The sequence below is a fragment of the Battus philenor genome, unplaced genomic scaffold (assembly GCF_028537555.1).
Source record: "Battus philenor isolate CCGP_79_NKW_IND1 unplaced genomic scaffold, ilBatPhil1.0.hap1 SCAF_1, whole genome shotgun sequence".
Lineage (NCBI taxonomy): Eukaryota > Metazoa > Arthropoda > Insecta > Lepidoptera > Papilionidae > Battus > Battus philenor.
In genome coordinates this window covers 13867306-13885242 of record NW_027181661.1, presented here as the reverse complement: position 1 = coordinate 13885242, position 17937 = coordinate 13867306, and the positions used below count along the sequence as shown (strand labels likewise).

At 31.8% G+C, this 17937-nt stretch overlaps 2 protein-coding genes across 6 annotated transcripts in view; one reads left to right on the top strand and one right to left on the bottom strand.

Moving 5' to 3' along the window:
* Positions 1-15345, bottom strand: part of trio (trio Rho guanine nucleotide exchange factor) — a 119762-nt gene extending 104417 nt beyond the window's left edge. For 4 of the 5 annotated variants that reach the window (XM_068763544.1, XM_068763559.1, XM_068763568.1 and 1 more), the window contains exons 1-14: positions 15172-15345; positions 14009-14224; positions 13422-13614; positions 13236-13349; positions 12522-12702; positions 11286-11512; positions 10982-11085; positions 10438-10589; positions 9125-9345; positions 8732-8812; positions 8455-8655; positions 8231-8353; positions 7742-7933; positions 6744-6913 (exon numbers count right to left, since the gene is read on the bottom strand). In XM_068763544.1, the coding sequence (XP_068619645.1) occupies positions 6744-6913; positions 7742-7933; positions 8231-8353; positions 8455-8655; positions 8732-8812; positions 9125-9345; positions 10438-10589; positions 10982-11085; positions 11286-11512; positions 12522-12702; positions 13236-13349; positions 13422-13614; positions 14009-14190 (2141 nt within the window). In that variant the 5' untranslated portion in view covers positions 14191-14224; positions 15172-15345. Of the gene's footprint in view, positions 1-6743; positions 6914-7741; positions 7934-8230; positions 8354-8454; positions 8656-8731; positions 8813-9124; positions 9346-10437; positions 10590-10981; positions 11086-11285; positions 11513-12521; positions 12703-13235; positions 13350-13421; positions 13615-14008; positions 14225-14987; positions 15103-15171 lie in introns of those variants that run through there. The other variant, XM_068763552.1, reaches the window with a different exon arrangement.
* A 1088-nt stretch (positions 15346-16433) lies between these two features.
* hiw (highwire) overlaps positions 16434-17937 on the top strand; it is a 92083-nt gene continuing 90579 nt past the window's right edge. The window contains 3 exon segments of the mRNA XM_068762745.1: positions 16434-16518; positions 16887-17002; positions 17203-17461. Of these exon segments, the coding sequence (XP_068618846.1) occupies positions 16908-17002; positions 17203-17461 (354 nt within the window). The 5' untranslated portion in view covers positions 16434-16518; positions 16887-16907.

Here is a 17937-nt window from a genome sequence, read left to right as displayed (position 1 = left end):
ATTTTCTACGATATAAGAAAAGGAGAATACTACTTTTTTGTCAGATTTGTCGTTAAAGTTATCAGAGAAATATTAAAAAAATGTATATACCTCCACCTTGAGTAAGCTTGCCACATCCATTCGAAAAAAAATTATTTCCTATTAGGGGTCCCGATTGATCTCCATTGGATAATAGTGCAAAATAAAACGAAATTGCACTCGTATTGATATGAGTGTGAGTATAAGGGAAGGGAAAGCCTTTGTGCAAGCCCCTAACCGCGGCTAAAACAAACTACGCACTGTATTGTGTCCAATTTATTTATTCGCTTATAATGCATCCCAGAACGGTAAAGAACAGGTGGTCTTGATACTAAAAGAAATATTAGCTGGACAAAAATCCAAATGTTATACTGGTTACATTGGGACATCCATTGTCACAGCCTGTATTAATTTTTATTCATTAAAAATTATAATTATAGCAATATTGCCAATATAAATCGATTAATGCGATTATCTATAATTTTGAATTCTGCGTACATTCTTATTTTTTTCTGCATTAAGAAATGTATGTGAATGCTAATTTTAAAAGAAAATTTATTTTAAAAACGACGTTATAAGGATATTCATACTAGGAGTGAAAAACATAATAAAATACAACATATGAGGTAAAGAAAGTAGTTCTATTTGTATTACTTCATTGTGATATTTATTGTTCTAGCTAATATATTAAAAATAACTAGAATTTTTTTTAACATGGCGTTTTTGAATATTAAATAAAGATAGATTCCAATAATTCATAGAATCAATAACATTTGTAGTTTTTGCGGAACTAGGACAATAGGCTCTAAAGTATTTGTTGAATTATTTAAAGTTAATGTTATTGTTTTTCTGTTTTTTGTTTTATTAATAAACTATAAAGGATTATTTGTACAAAGTTGTTATCTCACAAATTTTAAATAAGATTTCTTCTGCGACAATAAAGACAAGTATCAAATATAGTCGAGCAATGCTCTCACACCAAGGACTACACCCGCTCTCAGATAGCCGATAATTTGCCTATAATTTAACTATTGACTTAACAAACATACAAGTGCAGTGGAGGCCGACTGGCGAAGACGCAGAATTGATATCACTTATGTCAATCTTGCCATGATGACTCCGCTACCGAGGTCTCAATTGCATGATAGCACAGGATTTCTTTGGCCTCAAATAAAATATAGCGCTTCAATATTAAATGTTTTATAAGGGTAAAAATATTAAGAGATAGCAAGATTTCTTTCAATCGACCATCTTATAGATATTCCTTCAAGTCATTTCTTCGTTATTTAAGAGTGTAGAACAGGCCAATAATTCTTTTATAAGGGTATATTACGAGATTAAGGTCCATTATCCTCTACTTAATATAACATTTATCTGCTAAATGTTAAAGTTAAAGATATACAAATGATATGCAATCGAACAAAAAGGTAAATAGTATTTCCAAACGGGAAAATCGATAAACGCCAACGATTTTACAAAAGTCTAGACTGACGCATCACGCATCGTCTACAGGCATTCGTCTCGCTGATTACGTCGACGAGACGCCACAGGTGGTTTATTTCGCTGGAAACCAGCGTGTAAATTGTAGACAAGAGTAGCTTTCAAATCTAAAAATGGTGGGCTATTTGCCATTTAACAATTTCTAAGGAGAAATGAAGATTGATTTTTATACAAACGGGATAGGATTTAGAAATACTAAGTCTATCAAATCGAACCAAATATTGCGGCTGTAGATCAAACTCTCCTATCTTTTATGATGTCGATGACATGGTATGAACCGATGTATATTCAACGCAGTCATAAAAATATTTTAATGTATTTGTTATATAACCGTGCGCGTGTGTTTGACAGTTTACGTTAACTTTGAAAAGGGCGAAGTGGCTTCGGTTCGTCATTTTATTGAATAATGCAGATCGTATCGACGAAGTGATGTTCATTGAAAGTTATCGTTAGACATTCACTACAATCATTTATGTTAATATTAGTTCAAATTGTAATGTTAGAACGTTTGAAGATTAACCAATATGTAAATAAATCTTTAGAGAATGGTAACGAAAATAATATGTAAAAAACGGTAACGAGTTGGATCGTTAACCAGTTACATAAGTTTGAATGATATTAGTTCAGAAAGTAATGAATAGTTTCTCCTAATTCTCTAAGGAGTTAAACTATGTTTCCACAAGTTTAAATAAAACATAATTGTAAAAAAAAACAAAGGAAGTTTGGAAATTTTATTTTTAAGTATTAAAGATTATAGTAAGACAATTAGTCCCAAACATTAAACAAATAATACCATGCCATTATAATGATGACAGAGGCACTGGAACGGCTTACAGATCCATTTAGAAATCCATTGTGGTATAATGAATTGAAATGAACTTTAAAACATTGCCATTCATTGAAATTGATTTGTAATCGATAATGTGAAGGGGAGGGTCGGTCAGCAAACACTAATTGTATAGAAGAAATCCATTTATTGTATAAATGAACGCAGTCTTTGTACGCGGGAAGACACTTACACGCTAATGCTCTTAGTTTTATTATATCGGATGTTTAGTTAAGCAAGCTCCGTTAGTCGAGGCACTCTTCAGTCTAAATTGAATTTAATACAAGATACTATTATTTAATTATCATTTAAGCGAGAAAAATAAAATCTCAGTAAAAACAAAAACATTAAGCGAATTCTTAATCTGTGATAGACTAGCGCTTAACTGCGAATAATCTAATAATTATGCAGCTTTTATTCATAATGGAATCACACTCACAGCTTAAATATATACGAAGTTTAATAATAAAATACTGTGAATGAATTTTTATACCAAGAACTACTGTATCCACGTCCATTTGAATGAAAACGTTCGATAGTTCGTATAATTTATTAAGGTAGTCTGTATGCAAATTTGAACAAGTGGGGACTTGTCTATCAGCTTCTACAACTAGAAGAGTGAGGTCATATTCGCTGTATTTATCGCGAAACATGGATTTTGAACATTACTTTAACATAAAATTTTATTTAAAGTTGCAAAAAAAGTGCTAAAGAAGCTTATAATTTGTTAACATAAGTCTATGCTTATAAAGTGTTGACTTGAAGACTGTTTACAAGTGGTAAGAACGAGTCAAAGATGGAAATGAATGTCTCGAAGATGAGCAAAGGTTGGGACGTCGCCTTCGACTTCGAAAACCTACGGAAAGTTGCAAAGAATAGTAAAAATGATTCAAACAGGCGAAATAAAAATCGTACTAAAAGGAAATCATTTTGACACAATGCCCGACTTTGAAAGAGATAGGACAGAGCAGCTAAAGGGCCTTCGGAATTAAGCATTTCAGAAGTTGGAATTGGGTTCAATGCATGGCTCCCCAACTTTGAAGGAGATTAGTTTAAATTTGTTGCAAAAATAATACTTCGCTCGCAATAAGATAAGCCACCATATTTTTTATTATACCTCGTATATAGTAACGAGTGTGAAACAAATAGGGCAATGATAAGTGTGCTTAATATATTTGTCATTGTCCGGATTCGGGTCAACGCTACATAAATGGAAACTGTTGCATTTATTAATAATGGTTGCATTAAAATACTTCTACTAAAAATCTATATTATATTCACTGATTAGTGTTGAGAAAAAAGATTCACATCATATCATTCAGTTTTATTTTTATATTATATAATTCTAATAAGTATTTAAATGAGCAAGCGATACATCTACGCTGTACAGTAGTTACAGATATAAATACAATGATATATAAGAATAAGAATGAAAGCCGGTGTAAATGTGTTACCGATATGAGCAAATACAGAGATTCCTAAACTGTTTGGGGAAAGAAAACCCATTACAAAAATAAACTAATACTTCAAACCTTCATAGACAAATTACCCAAAAATCATCGAAGAATTAGGAAAAAAAAATGATATTTTCTTTCCTATTCACCATCATCATTATCCATCCGGGCCCAAAAAATGCATTTGAAACAATTCAAATTCAAACAAATATTTTCCAGCCCGATGCCATCTCTTAGCACCAATGTCGGAAGTATTTAGCGCTTTTTCTAGCAACAAACATTGGACACTCAACCTCAAATTGCTTATTAATTTTAAAAACAAAAAGAAATTATACTTTGGTGAAGCACGACCTATGATTTTCTATGACACGTCATAGTTTCTTAAAGCTGGTCAAAAAAATACATACATTTGGAGATAGTGGACTTATCTCTTAATATAAGAATATTTGTATTGAGTATTAATAGCTAAACTTTATTTGTGGTTCATTATAAACACTAGGCTCAGCTAGACAGGTCTTAGATATATGTATATATTGTGAAAAAAAAACAATTGTTTTAAGAAATAAATAAATTGACGTTGATATTACAAAGGTTAATAAATTATTTTAATTTTTAAAAGGTAACCTCAGCGTTTTTACTTAGTAATAATAAAACACCATTAAACGAGTCCTTTTTTGTGTAAAGGTGCAAAGATTATTAAAATGTTTGCAGGAAATTCGTGAAAATAGTTATTACAAATAAATTACGTTTCCCCCAAAATACTCTTGATCATTGTATATTTTTCGAACAAAACGTTCTTTTAAGTAATAATGTTACATTAAAACCAGCGTTTAACAAATTCCCCAAAGGCATTAACAACGCAGTCCTCAGTCCAATGAAAAAAAATATAATTACGGGCAGAGGATGCACTTAGATTAAACGGATCAGAGAAGGAAACGAGAGCATACAAAATTGTTGTTTTTTTTGCGTACTTGTAACTTGATGGAGTTGGAAATTATAATACAAATGCTCAAGTATTTAAGTAAAGCTTCACTTTGCTGATAGGATATTTTCATTGCTTCACAATTTTTGAAATAGATAACAAAACGCGAGTTTATCCTCCGTAATTTCTTCATTTTATGGTAGCGGCTAAAATCGTCGACGGTATTTTTGGTTATGATGAGAGAAATGGCAATTGTTATTAAAGAGATTCCTTAATGCTATGAAGCAGAGTTTCCCAGATATTTTTTTTTCAAAAACACCACTTTCAAATTTTAGCTTAATCCAATGAGCTCTCTACTAATATGCCTTTACTATATTACAATTTTTTACTAGAAACAGTGGCGAAGCTACTCACTGGTTTACATTACTTGTTTGCATTCTTATAGAATAGATAGGCGAAGTCAAACCAGCATTCTAGTTCTTCGCTATCGAAAATAGATCAATTTTCAGGGACCTCCGCTTACGAATTTTAACTCCTTCACACCAAAGGTCGCTCCAGGGGTCACCCCTGGACCACTTTGGAATCTAAGGCTACAAAGTGTTTGAACAAATAACACTGTTTTTTATGTTAATTGATATGGCTCACCTATAAAATACTCAATTGGTTTTAATATTTTCGAAAATAAGCCCTGCGCTACAAAGAGCCTACGCTTCTTATAATTTAGTTCATTAGTTTTGCCGGCGAAGACGCTATACGAACCAGAATGAAATTAAAACACGAACAATTTTGAAATCGAAATCTACTATCGTTTATTGTCCATATGAAAGTTATTAAAAGTAAAATAATATAGAAAAGAGAATATTTTAACATATGTGGTTAATAAATTCATTAATTCTTAACTTGTACAATATTCTTTGAACAGATGGCACGCGTTACGTAAAACAAAGGATCCCTAGCACACACTTCCGGACATGTATACCGCTGCCTCATCAACCCCACATTTATCGCTTTAGCAAAATTACATTTTAGAATCTAAAAAAAAACGTTTAGGTATTAATTTTGAAATAGTAGTGATCGAAAATTTTAATGTAAAATCCTATGAAATTAATGCGCAAAATGATTTGTTGATTGTTATAAAAATTCTAGAAACATCTAACTGCGGTGATCATATCACTGACATTGAAATTCAGTTTCGATACAAATTAAATTCTTTAGTAATAAGACATGTTAATAACTAAGTGTAATAGTGCCGTTAATTAATTATATCAATGTGAGTGATTTTATAAAATAATTTGTAAAGGGAAATTATTATCGCTAGCTCATTTGCAAAAAGTGTGAGGAGTGTAAGAATAATATGTATTCCTTATATATTTATAATGCCGTAATATTCACCCAACTCTTTATTTAAACATTTTTGAAACAACGCGGTTCATCAATAACGTTAAATACACTTTTTAGCAGGAATTCTTAAAAAAATATTGGTTAATTCTACAAGGAGCTTGCAATAAAATTTCAACGTTATCATAAGCTTTGTGAGGCTAGATATCAAGAACTATGTAAGCCAATAGAGAAACCAAAAACAGCCGCTAATAACAGTGTCCGTTAAAAACGCTCTTCAAACCCAACAGTTGTCCTAGATGTATCTGACATAATTACTGATGGATCAATATTTGGTTCAGTCCATAATAAAAATGAAACTTGATGTTAAACGAAAATGAACTCCTTATTTTAATTTATAGTTTTAGGTTTTTAAAGTCGAATTTTCACTGTAAACATTTTTTTTTGTAATTTTATGTTAAAATGAATTGTTCATATAAACACTTGTAACACTAATTTCATTATTACTTCTTTTACACGGTTTTTGGGAAAATGTTTAGTTTTTTCATATCACCAGTTTTATTAAAATTATTGAAAATGTCCTTAAATTTACCATATGTCACCTGTATTTTTGCACACTAGCTACTTTTTAGCTATCGTGTAGAAAAAAAGTTGGGTGTATTGTCAATAGGTGATGAAATCTAACCTCAGGTCTTGTAACAGCGCGTCCCCCTGTGCGATGGTGGCTGCGCAGGCGTCGAGGCTGGCGGCGCGATGTTGCGCACATTGTTCCAGGGCACGCCGCGCTGCTTCCGGACTATCGTCTGAAGGGCAAACACCTCCTCCGCTACGCAGCGTGTCCAACCACTGTATCAGCTGTGCAAACAAGTTCATTGTTGCATATTATGTGTAAGCAGGGACATTATTTACAATAAATTTTTGTTATTTTATTACACTCCCCTCCTTTGTGCATTTCAAGATCTTTCTTCATTCATTCCTCTGTAATCCTTCATATTCTCTTCCATACCTTTCCATACCTTCTTACCAATCACAGATGGCCTTTCTTCCTTTGCCTTACGTCTAGAATACAGTAACATCTAAATATTTTTTTATTTTAGATTTTATATCTACCAATTTTTATATTTAAAGTTTTACTTTTTATCCATTATTTTATGTTTTACTATTATACATTTCTTTATAAAAAAATTATTCCGGTTATTCTGTATGTTCATAATGTTGCATAATTTCGACTTTGTGCAAATAAAAAAACATTTATGTGGCACTTATTATAAAGCCTAAAATGTGCCTACTGTTTAGACACATTTTTAGAAGAAAAAATAAGGCGCTAGCCGTCAACATATTGATTAATGTATTACATCCTTTAATGTACATACAGAATCCACAACTCTAGAACCAAAATCTTTGGCTCTAAGCATTAATGGACGGTCGCTACTAGGTGGACCGACGACAGAGTTAAGGGGTCGCAAGAAGACGCTGGATGCGGGCAGCGCAAGACCTGTTATCGCAGCGATCTTTAGGAGAAAGCCTATGTCTTGCAGTGGGCGTCCATCGGCTGATATGATGATGAAGCATTACCCTACTATTGTAATGTAATATAAATGTTAATATGTCCAGTTGCCGTGCATTAATGTATAACAACACGTTAATATTTATAGTATAGATTGTAAATGATGGTAAACCGACCTCTTTCTCGTGCGTGTAAAGCAGGACGGCAAGATCGAGGCGCCGGCGGCGGCGGTCGACGCGCGCGGCGAAGGCGGCCACGTGTGCCTCTAACTCTCGCGCCACGCCTAGCACTTCCTCGGGGTCACACTCGCCCGACCGAGCTAGCTCCTCGGCAGCCGCAAGCAGTTTCTCCGCATTCGTGTATGTGTTCTAGTTGAAATAATCAGTTTTTTTTTTAAGTCTGTACTATTACAATAAATACTACCAATAAGAAACATTACAATAGATATTTTTTTTCATCTATATAGTCTTCATTGAAAAAAATGTACTCTTTAGATAAAAATGAATTACATTAGCAAGTTTAAGAGACAATATAAGAATATAGATATAAGCATATATATGACCTAAGTATAATCATTATAACAGAATACTAAGTATAATTGCTTTTGAAAAATGTTAATTACTTTTTCACTATATAAATATTTATTATTATAAACTACTTCTTACTTGTGCAACGTTTTCGAAATGTTCGTGAGACTTTTGATAGACTCTTGCTTTGTGAAGGTTTCTTCCTATACCCGTGTTTTTCTGCAGAAACTGTAATCCGTGATTCGATAGCCAATCTAGTACCTAAAAACAGTACACCATTTGTTTGTATAATCAGATTTCAATAATATTATATTCATATATTACAATGATAGACAGAATAAAAATAATAGTTAAACACAGACCTGTCGGCAGTCCTCTTTGTAAAGCAACAGCGCGAGACGCTGATGTAACTTGAGGCGCGCCTGGTGGTAACGAGCCTCAAGGGCGCGGTGATGTCCAAGGATTTGATGGATAACAGCGAGCACGTGGTTGGCGCCCGAACTATAGTCAGCCGCGGGATCACCTCCAACACCACTGCCAGCGCCATTTGTTGAGTTCTCGCTCTTTTGAAAGAACAAAAGTTAATTTTTTAATTACGACTACAGAAGAAATTCTTCTAAGTCAATTAATACAACTTACCATATCAGCTGGATCTGTCTGATGACACACTTGAACTAGATGATCTAGTTGGTATAGAAGCTTTTTACTCGTAGAATGCACCTGTTGAAATATAATAAAGTTTAAATCATGTTAACGGGAAACATTAATTAATGCTTAATGTTGTTGTTTTACATACTTTAATCTCGAGAGTTTGTTTTACGATAAATCGGTACTTATCAACTAATGAAACTTAAATTTGTAGTAAATTTTATATTGTTTGTGCATTATGGATGCTTTCATTTTTTCCCAAAAACTATGTTTCGAAATTGTGTTTAAAATTCAAAAATTTGTCGAAATTTTCGCAGTGTTTGATGTCCTGATGTCACTGTTACAGAAAATCAAATAGCAAGCACTATAAAAATCAAGTAGTACCTCTGTATAAGCCTGACACATGTGTTCATAAAGCTGGCGATGTCGTTGCGCGTGTTGTTCTAAGGCTCGAGGATCGTTGCAAGGAGCGCCACCCTGTCCTGTGGCCAGTTGTAAAGCCATAGCACATTGTGCGCCCCAGCCGCCCACAGCTGAAGCATACGCCTCTGCCTTGTGGTGGAAAACCACTGATAGAGATAAAACAGCTGAACGCTCTTCTAGGCCTGAAATTAAATATATTAGATATAATGTTGACAGCATGCGACCAAAATGATTGGGAATATAGTACTACCTATCATTTAATTTAATTCCAATTATTATTAATTTTATTCTATACTTCTTCCCGAAATAACTTATTAGCGGGAGCAATACATGCTCGACAACAACTATATATTTGCTTATACATAATCTAAAACTGAGTTTGTTCAATGTACAATTAATAGAAATCCTTTACTAAGTTACTGCACTATATATTCATCTGCAGTAATTTTTATTTTGATGGTAAAAATTTGTTTGTTTCTCTACACCTTATACTATTCCACAACATATCTTCGACCCTCCTTTTCTTAGTTTTAAATCTTAAGTTAAAAATGTATAACTAAATAAATCTCCACTTATTATATAGCTTTGACTTATTCAAATAGATGTTATTACATTATAAACATCAAATATTGTAAAATTTGAGAGAGTATCAACATTCCGAGCCGGTGGTATCTTATTGAAAATATAAAAAAAATAATCTGAAGTATTTAATATTAATACATTATTATTATATACATAATATTTAATTCATTTATACAAAAATCGTAGTAAATTTAAGAAAAATAGTAAACTCCATCAGCATAATCTTAGGAACAAAAATAAACTTGCTGTGCCTGCTACTAGGCTCCATAAAGTGTCTCATTCATTTGTAGGTCAATGTTTACGATTTTATAACAAACTACCAAGCGACGCGGTAAATGTATCACTTAGCAAATACAAGAAATTTTTTAAGTATAGGCTCTGCCAAAAGGCATTTTATTCTATTTCAGACTATGATCTCGACAAAGATGTTTGGAAATGAATTGCTCCATGTTTCAGGTTTGAAATTGTTAATACAATCATTAAAAAATGACAAACCCCACTGATTTTCTTGTTGTTTCTTTTCAGTAAGCAGCGCGTTCCGAACTAACGTAAACTTAATTTTTAGTTGACTATTATAAATGATTGTTATGATCTTATATAATAAAACAATTTTTGAATTTGAAAAGTGCTTGTGAAACCTACTTGATGAACTTTTTTTGAAATTTTAATTTCTGTTTGATATGTATGCTCACCAGCAGAAAGTTGTTTATAGGCTCGCTCGAGACGCATGGCGAGTGCTGAAATCTGAGATTCGGCGTAATGTCGTTTGTCTGCCAGTCGACGCGCCGCTGTAGTAACCCGCGCGACGCTAGGCCTTCCACCACCCGTGCAAGCAGCCGCAAATCTGAGTCATCACAGAAAACGTATTACATTTGACTTAAAATTAAAAGCTTCTTGAGAAATTTATGAATACATTAAATTTATAATAAAAGTATACTTGAAACGAGACATGGTTTTATCAATGGTATATCTAAAGCGTAGCATTACGTGTGTTTATAAAAAAGGAAACCCTGCAGAATGCCCATTGCTTCGTTCATTCCTAAGATATAAGCTGATTAGTATAACACACATAATTATCATAACTACAGGGCTATTCAAGTCGGAACATAATTACACTCGCACAATACTATTTGGCTCCAGGTATATGCGACGTGGTACCGACATGGATATTATCCAGCAAAGAAAACGTCTGCCTGAAAAAGCTAAAATAACTACAAAAAATAGAGCTAAAATTACCGTGCATGCTCTTCTTGTAGACGTTTAGCGGCGGCACAAGAACGTCCAATTTCAACGTAAGTTGCTAAGAAGGCAGTTCGATGATTTACTATCCATTCTAGCATCTGTAAGAAACAATTTATAGTATCTTTTATAACTTTATTTATAAAATTTTGTAATAAATAAATGATATATTACCCCCCATCAGAATAAAGAATTTGCAAGTGTTTTTTTTCGCGGTAAAAGATGTTTGGTAGATGTTGAAATAAAATGTTTAGGATGGACAAGATGAAATTGTTGAAAACATCTCAGAATCATATATTACCTTTTCACAGTCCTGTTCAAATAGTCGTAACTGGAAGCATTGATCTAGCTGCATCTTTTTATGTTGCCACAGTTTATGTGCATGCGCATGTGCAGAACGTACAGCAGACAATTGCGCTCGCACAGCACTTGGCGAGCCACAGTGAAACGCCACCGCTTCCCCTCCACTGCCACTCGCTTCTGAGCATGCCGCTTCAGCAGCTTCTAGTCTCTGAAGTACTCGTTCCCCTTAAAATAAATCATAAACTGTTACTACTATATGATTGACTGGCTTTAAACTTATCAAAGAATCCATCTTATTATTAAGGTACATGTTGTTTATCTGTGGAGTGAGTAACTTGTGTCAATTAGAAGGACCAAACCTCTTTAGAATTAAAAGACTTGAAAAGCTGAATTATTTGTCACTGGCCTACTGTTGTTCTATCTGTAATTCTTTTGTATTCAATTTTATCAAATATTTATAATTATAATACCAACATTAATTATTGTAAAATATTTTTTTATTTTATATTGATTTACATATTATTTTTTATTTAACCTTTGTGTATTTTGTCTGTTATTACATCATTATCGATTATATATAGCACAGCACTTTTCTTTTATTTGAAATTTACTAATTGGCTTATGGAGTATAATATTATAATAAAATGCAAAAAATAGTGTAATAATAATGGTCACACGTGCTATTGAATAATATTATTATAATTTAACTATAAATAAATAAAGCAAAAAAGAGAAATAGTACCATGTCGATCGAAATGGCGCCAGCAATCGAAACACATGTTGAGGTGCGACCATTCTTAAGACTGTTATGAAATCACGCAACATTGGACTGAAGCGGTTGTTCAATAATGACGGCACAGCCGGCTGAATAACGTGAATACCGGTTGAGAATCATTCGGCCGCGAATAACCATGTTCTATTACTACATAAATAAAACGGCATGAAATTCTTGAATTGTGCATTGTTCCGATTGACAAGGTTGAAAAAATTTTGCAATATTCGAACACACATCCGAAAAAAAAAATCGTCGTGATGTTCGGAAAATGCGATTTCTTTTATTTATATTGTTTAAGAATGAGAAAAAAAAACACATCACTTGGAGCAGGTTTAAAGTAGTTCAATCAGATATGACAAATTAATATATTATTAGGTTGGGACCTAATATTATCGGGATATTAAGAAAGCTATAAAAAGATTCACAGAAATCAGATAGCCATAGATTGGTATCACATACCTTGTGCCTCAAGTTCATCAACTGGCACCTTGGCAAGGCGCTTACTAATATCAGCATGTGCATCAATAGCGCGGCGTGCGCCCGTCACATCGTCCGCGAAGTCAGCTCGCGCTACATCTTCTTGCAGGTCATCTAAACGATCAAGTAATTCTCCCGCTTGCCACATTAGTTCTTCCAATGCCTATAAAAATTATTACAAGATTAATATTCTATTATTTTGTCTCATAGCATTAGTATATCCTATTTTATGTTTTGTAAACCTTTAATAGATGAAATGAAAACAAATACAATATTATTTGAGAATATCATTAGTAGTAACAAAACAAGTATGGTATAATGGTGCTTAAGCTTGATTAAAAGTGGCAGGGCATTGAAGATTATATATAAGCTCCTGTCAAGTACCGCCTAGTTGATATGTAAATTACTATCGGCATTTAAAATATATTCTTATTCATAAGAAGTTCAATAATTATATAATAAAAAATATCTAAGAGACATGAATCAATACTTTGTAGTGGATTTTAAAAAGTTAATGTTTTGTTTGTATAAATTAGACTAAAATATTTAATGAACAAACCAAGTCAACATTATGAAGTAAAAAATTATGACTACAACTAATATGCAAATTATGTACACATAGGTACCACAAAAATCATGAATTCATTAGTCACATTATAAAATAAAACAGGATATGTAATAAATTGTGGTACTTACAAGTCTTAAATCAATCCACTGTGCGTGATCATAATGCAGGGTTCCATCTAAATCAGATGTCAATTGTGTACTATCTATTACTTTAGGCAATGCCTCAAGGCTGATCATGGTTGTCTGAAACAGTAGTTATGGATTAATAATTGTTACTAAGTAAGCCTAATGTGAATTTTGTCTTTGTTCACTTACCTCAAATTTGTATTTATGTGCACCTATAGTTGTACGTTGTTTTTGCCAAAAATTGTCAGGTTTAACTACCAATGCCTGATGGACGGATGAAGGACAATGTTCTTGTAGAACTTTCAGTATAGGTTTAATAGCAGCCCATGCTGAACCTCTCATATCTATTAAGATTGTAAAGCCATGTGTCTTAACAGAATCACTGAAATAAATAATAATACTATTAACCACTGTACAGCATAGTACATACAAGAAAGTTTTCATAAGCCAGAAAATGGTACATAAATAACAGAACCACTCAAATCTAATATTTTTTTTCTTTTGAATATCAATGAAAATTGTAATTAAAATTTGTAATGCGCTTTAACATTTCACTTTCAATTCACTTTTAATTAAATTTAAGATGCTTTAAAAAAGATAATTTTTTTCTAAAGTTTTGTTAGCTCAGTGATCATACAAAAGTTGTCAATTTTAATTGACTGTTTCTTGCCATGTTTCCAAAAATATCTCAAGATTTACATTTTTTTAATGCACACACACAAAAAAAAAACATTATCTCAAACATTGAATATGGAATACATTACAAATGGGCATACCTTGGTATGCTCATAAGATAGTGTAGCAAACGCCTATAATCATCTGGTGCCACTCTGTCTCGACGTGAGTTTGCAGGAAACCATATTATTGGTCCTCCACGGCGGTCCACTCCACCAGTAAGAGCTGCTACCCGTTCTTGGAGCAGCGGGAGCACGTCAAGTGCACGCGCTCCCACCTCCATCGCTTACAGGAACCACAGATTGTGTTGAAGAAGCCTAGATGAAAATGTTGAAATGAATATAATAGATAAAATTTTACTGAATTTAAAAAATCTATTAAAATTATTCTGGTATAAAATTTTAAGCTATAATTATTTATGATACACACACTCTCAATGTGGCAGATCACAGTATTAAATTAAATAAGGAAAAACTTTTTTGCCACAGACAACAATGCTTATCTAACTATATAAATTGTTTTAATAACCAAGCAACTGGACATGTGCACTTACAAAAATTAGCAATTGGATAGAATAAAAAAGAATATAAGTACAAACTTCAGTAACTTCAAAAAAATTTGAACCAAATTTAAATACCAAATTTTGTAATAATAAGTTCTAAGGACACGATATTTAACATAATATTTATTTTTTAACCATATGTTAAGAATTTACCAGAAGAAAATTACCAGCAATAGAGTACCCCCAAAATTTGGTAAAAAAGCAAATTTTATGGTTTTAAATAATAAATTATGTGTAATATTCTTTAATTATTGAAAAAGCTAACTACGAACTTAAATTTGTAATCAAATGTTCGTATGCAATGCCGGTATGTAGTCATTTATACTTACAATGACCACTATGTCATTGTCACAAAGAAAGCATTTAAAGACGATCTGTCATGTATATTCCATGGTAATGATATTGATATATAACGGTTCTCTGAAATGCTAGAATTACATTTGTCAGCAGGTATGCTAAAGAAATTATTTCGAAAGACCAACGCCAAGAAAGTATATGGGTGTATACAATATACTAACGGAATTAATAGAAGTCCATGGCTTTTCAATAAAACAGTAACACGCAACAGTGTAATAACTATACTACATTCCATATTGTTCCGACAATATTTTTTAATAATCGCCGATGACAAATTATTGTGCTATATATATATAACTACATGTCACAACAAATAACCTGAGACAGCCATCAACTTGAACTAACCGTGGTGACTCAATGGTGATAATTAGTCAGATATAAAAGGTTGGGCACGCATTATTGTCGTTGTTGTTATCTTTACTAATACATCCGTAAAAAATATATTCATTTATGCCTTAAAACTTAATAAAAACACACAATCTGTTCAAAATGACACTAAGGAACACCAATCAACCACCACAATGGCGCACCAGGGATGTTTTAAACTTTGAAAAACCGATGATACTAACGGAATAACAGAAAAACATTGCACAATGCCGTTATCGGTTCAGTATTGGTACATAGTTACTTCTATGAGTTTATTATTTTTTATTTATTAATATATAATTGAAAGTCCCCATTTTCAACTAAAATAAACTTTAAAATCTCCGCCGAAATAAACTAAATAAGTATTGTATTTATTTACATTTATTGAAACAATATTATTCGTGTGTACTTTTTACATAAAAATTACTCAACAATAAGTAATTCTAAATTATAATTGTATAAAATGTTTTATTCATTTCACTAGCACAAAATTGTGCATTATTTAAATAACAACCTTAAGTGCTAATGCTTATACATATATTTAAATAAAAAAGAGTTAGGGATGTGTATTTGGAAATAATAATTTTAATACAGTTTTAATTCCATGATAATTGTTTAATTTACAATATTCAAATTATAAGAGAAATGTTTATTTTTATTCAATTTCTCACATCTATTACATTCATTTATAAAGATAAAAACATAAGTGCTCGTTTTTAAAAATAACATTTACCCAATATAAAATATAAATACATTTGTGTACGTATAAATTTCTGAGAATCTTAACAAGTGTGCATAAATGCTAAAACAAAAGGGTTGCTCTTTTTAATCTTTTTGGGTGAGGGGTGTGCATAAATTAAGTTGCATATCTATTTTATTATATTATATTTTAATCATCACCAGTGCTATTAGTTAGAGATGTCACGTATAGGGTACATAAAAACGCTATTAAAGTTAATAGTTGTTAAAGTATAATTTTTGCAGTAGTTAAATTTTACAACCAGTTTAAAGAGAAAAGTACATCCCTGGTTTACTTTTAGAAGTATTATTAAAATGTATAATTTTAGACTTAGTGAAAGATTTTTTTACATAACTTGAAGCATATTATATTAATTAATATTTTTTAAAACTTAATGGTTATATTTAGTATTTATTTCGGTTTTGGACATTGGTTGTGTCGGTTTAGTACACATCACTAATTACGTCCGTTTATTGATTTTTATCGTTACTCTCAATTGCAAGAAAAAAATTGCGAATTTGATTTTGCTCTCAAGATAAATTAAAAATATGTGAAATGATAGCGAAATGAACTTACTCTTAGTGCAGGTAAAACTCTCGACATTTACCAATTTTGGTTGTCATTCTAGAGCGCGATCTTGTGAATATCAATGTGTGTAAGCTGAAGGAATAAAAAATAAAAATTGTTATAAATGAAATAACATATGCGTATGCCTCTATTTATTTAAAAGCTGCTGCGAGTGTACAGTGTAATATTTGCCCAAAATTCTTATAGTTCATCAAACTAATACAATTTAAGAGATTAACAAGTGCTTCTAATTTATTTATTTTAAATAATAATATAATAAGTTTCAATATAAAATCTATTGCGCCTAAGCGAGATATGTACAATGTTTGCGAATTTGTTTAATCACTTATAATTTATTTCATATCTTCCAATGATAATACATTTTCAGGATTAGGAAGAAAGTACCATCATGGCTAATTCGAAGTTACAAGTGCCTGAATTAAAATGTATGGAACCAGAAAATTACAAAAAATATTTTCGTGCACTATGTTGGGTTGCCAATAGGTAAATGATTAAACTTTCATAAAAAACCCCATTTACTACAGGAATAAAAGTCATTAAAGCCACTGCTTTGTCCATTTATAAAGTCTAAAACTACTGGCTAATGCATTAAATTGTTAAATGTGTAGATGAACTACTATTTTGTTTTAAATGTGTATTTGACATGTAAATAGGTTTTGTATGTCATGTGTAAATAATTTCAGAAAACTTGACAAAAAATCCCAGAAAAAGATTGGTAAAAAGGAAAGATTAAAAAGAATAAAAGCAGCAGGTGCAGTTGGTGTTTGTTTTGCACCAGTGTTATTACGGAATCCATCACATTTTGCCGTCTATGCTACAGTACGCAAATCTTTGTTGTCTCGATGGCGTCAACTGCGTGCAGCCTATTCTGAAGCTTCTGATGATAGCGATAATGAAGAAGCATCTTGCAGTCATCATCAGCCTCCCCCCAAAGTACCAAAGGTACTACTTTTTGTTAAATTATTTTAATAATTTTCTGTTTATTTTTCTTTTCTTTTCTGTTTATGTTTCATTTTATTTTCAATGTTATTAACTATTATTAACTACAATTATTATTAATTATTAACATTTATTTATTTCATTGCTACCCGTCATTGCCATTGTCTGATATGTGGTTTAAAATTGAAGAATAGAGATATAAATCCTGCAGATTATTAAAAAAGGGCTTTTTTTCTAAATGTTTTTTGTCTAGTATCTCAGAGTTATGATTTTAATATTTGTAAGTTTTAAGTTGGTGTGAGTTCAAATATGTGCACAAATTGTATGAATATATATAACACATACAGTTACAAGTTCTTTCTGTATTTTAAAGACTAACAAACCTTGAATTTGAAAATCCATTAGTAATGGAGTTAGATTTTGAATATTATTTTCTGTCCGTTTGTCATAGAAAAATAGAAATTTATAAAGAGTTTTTT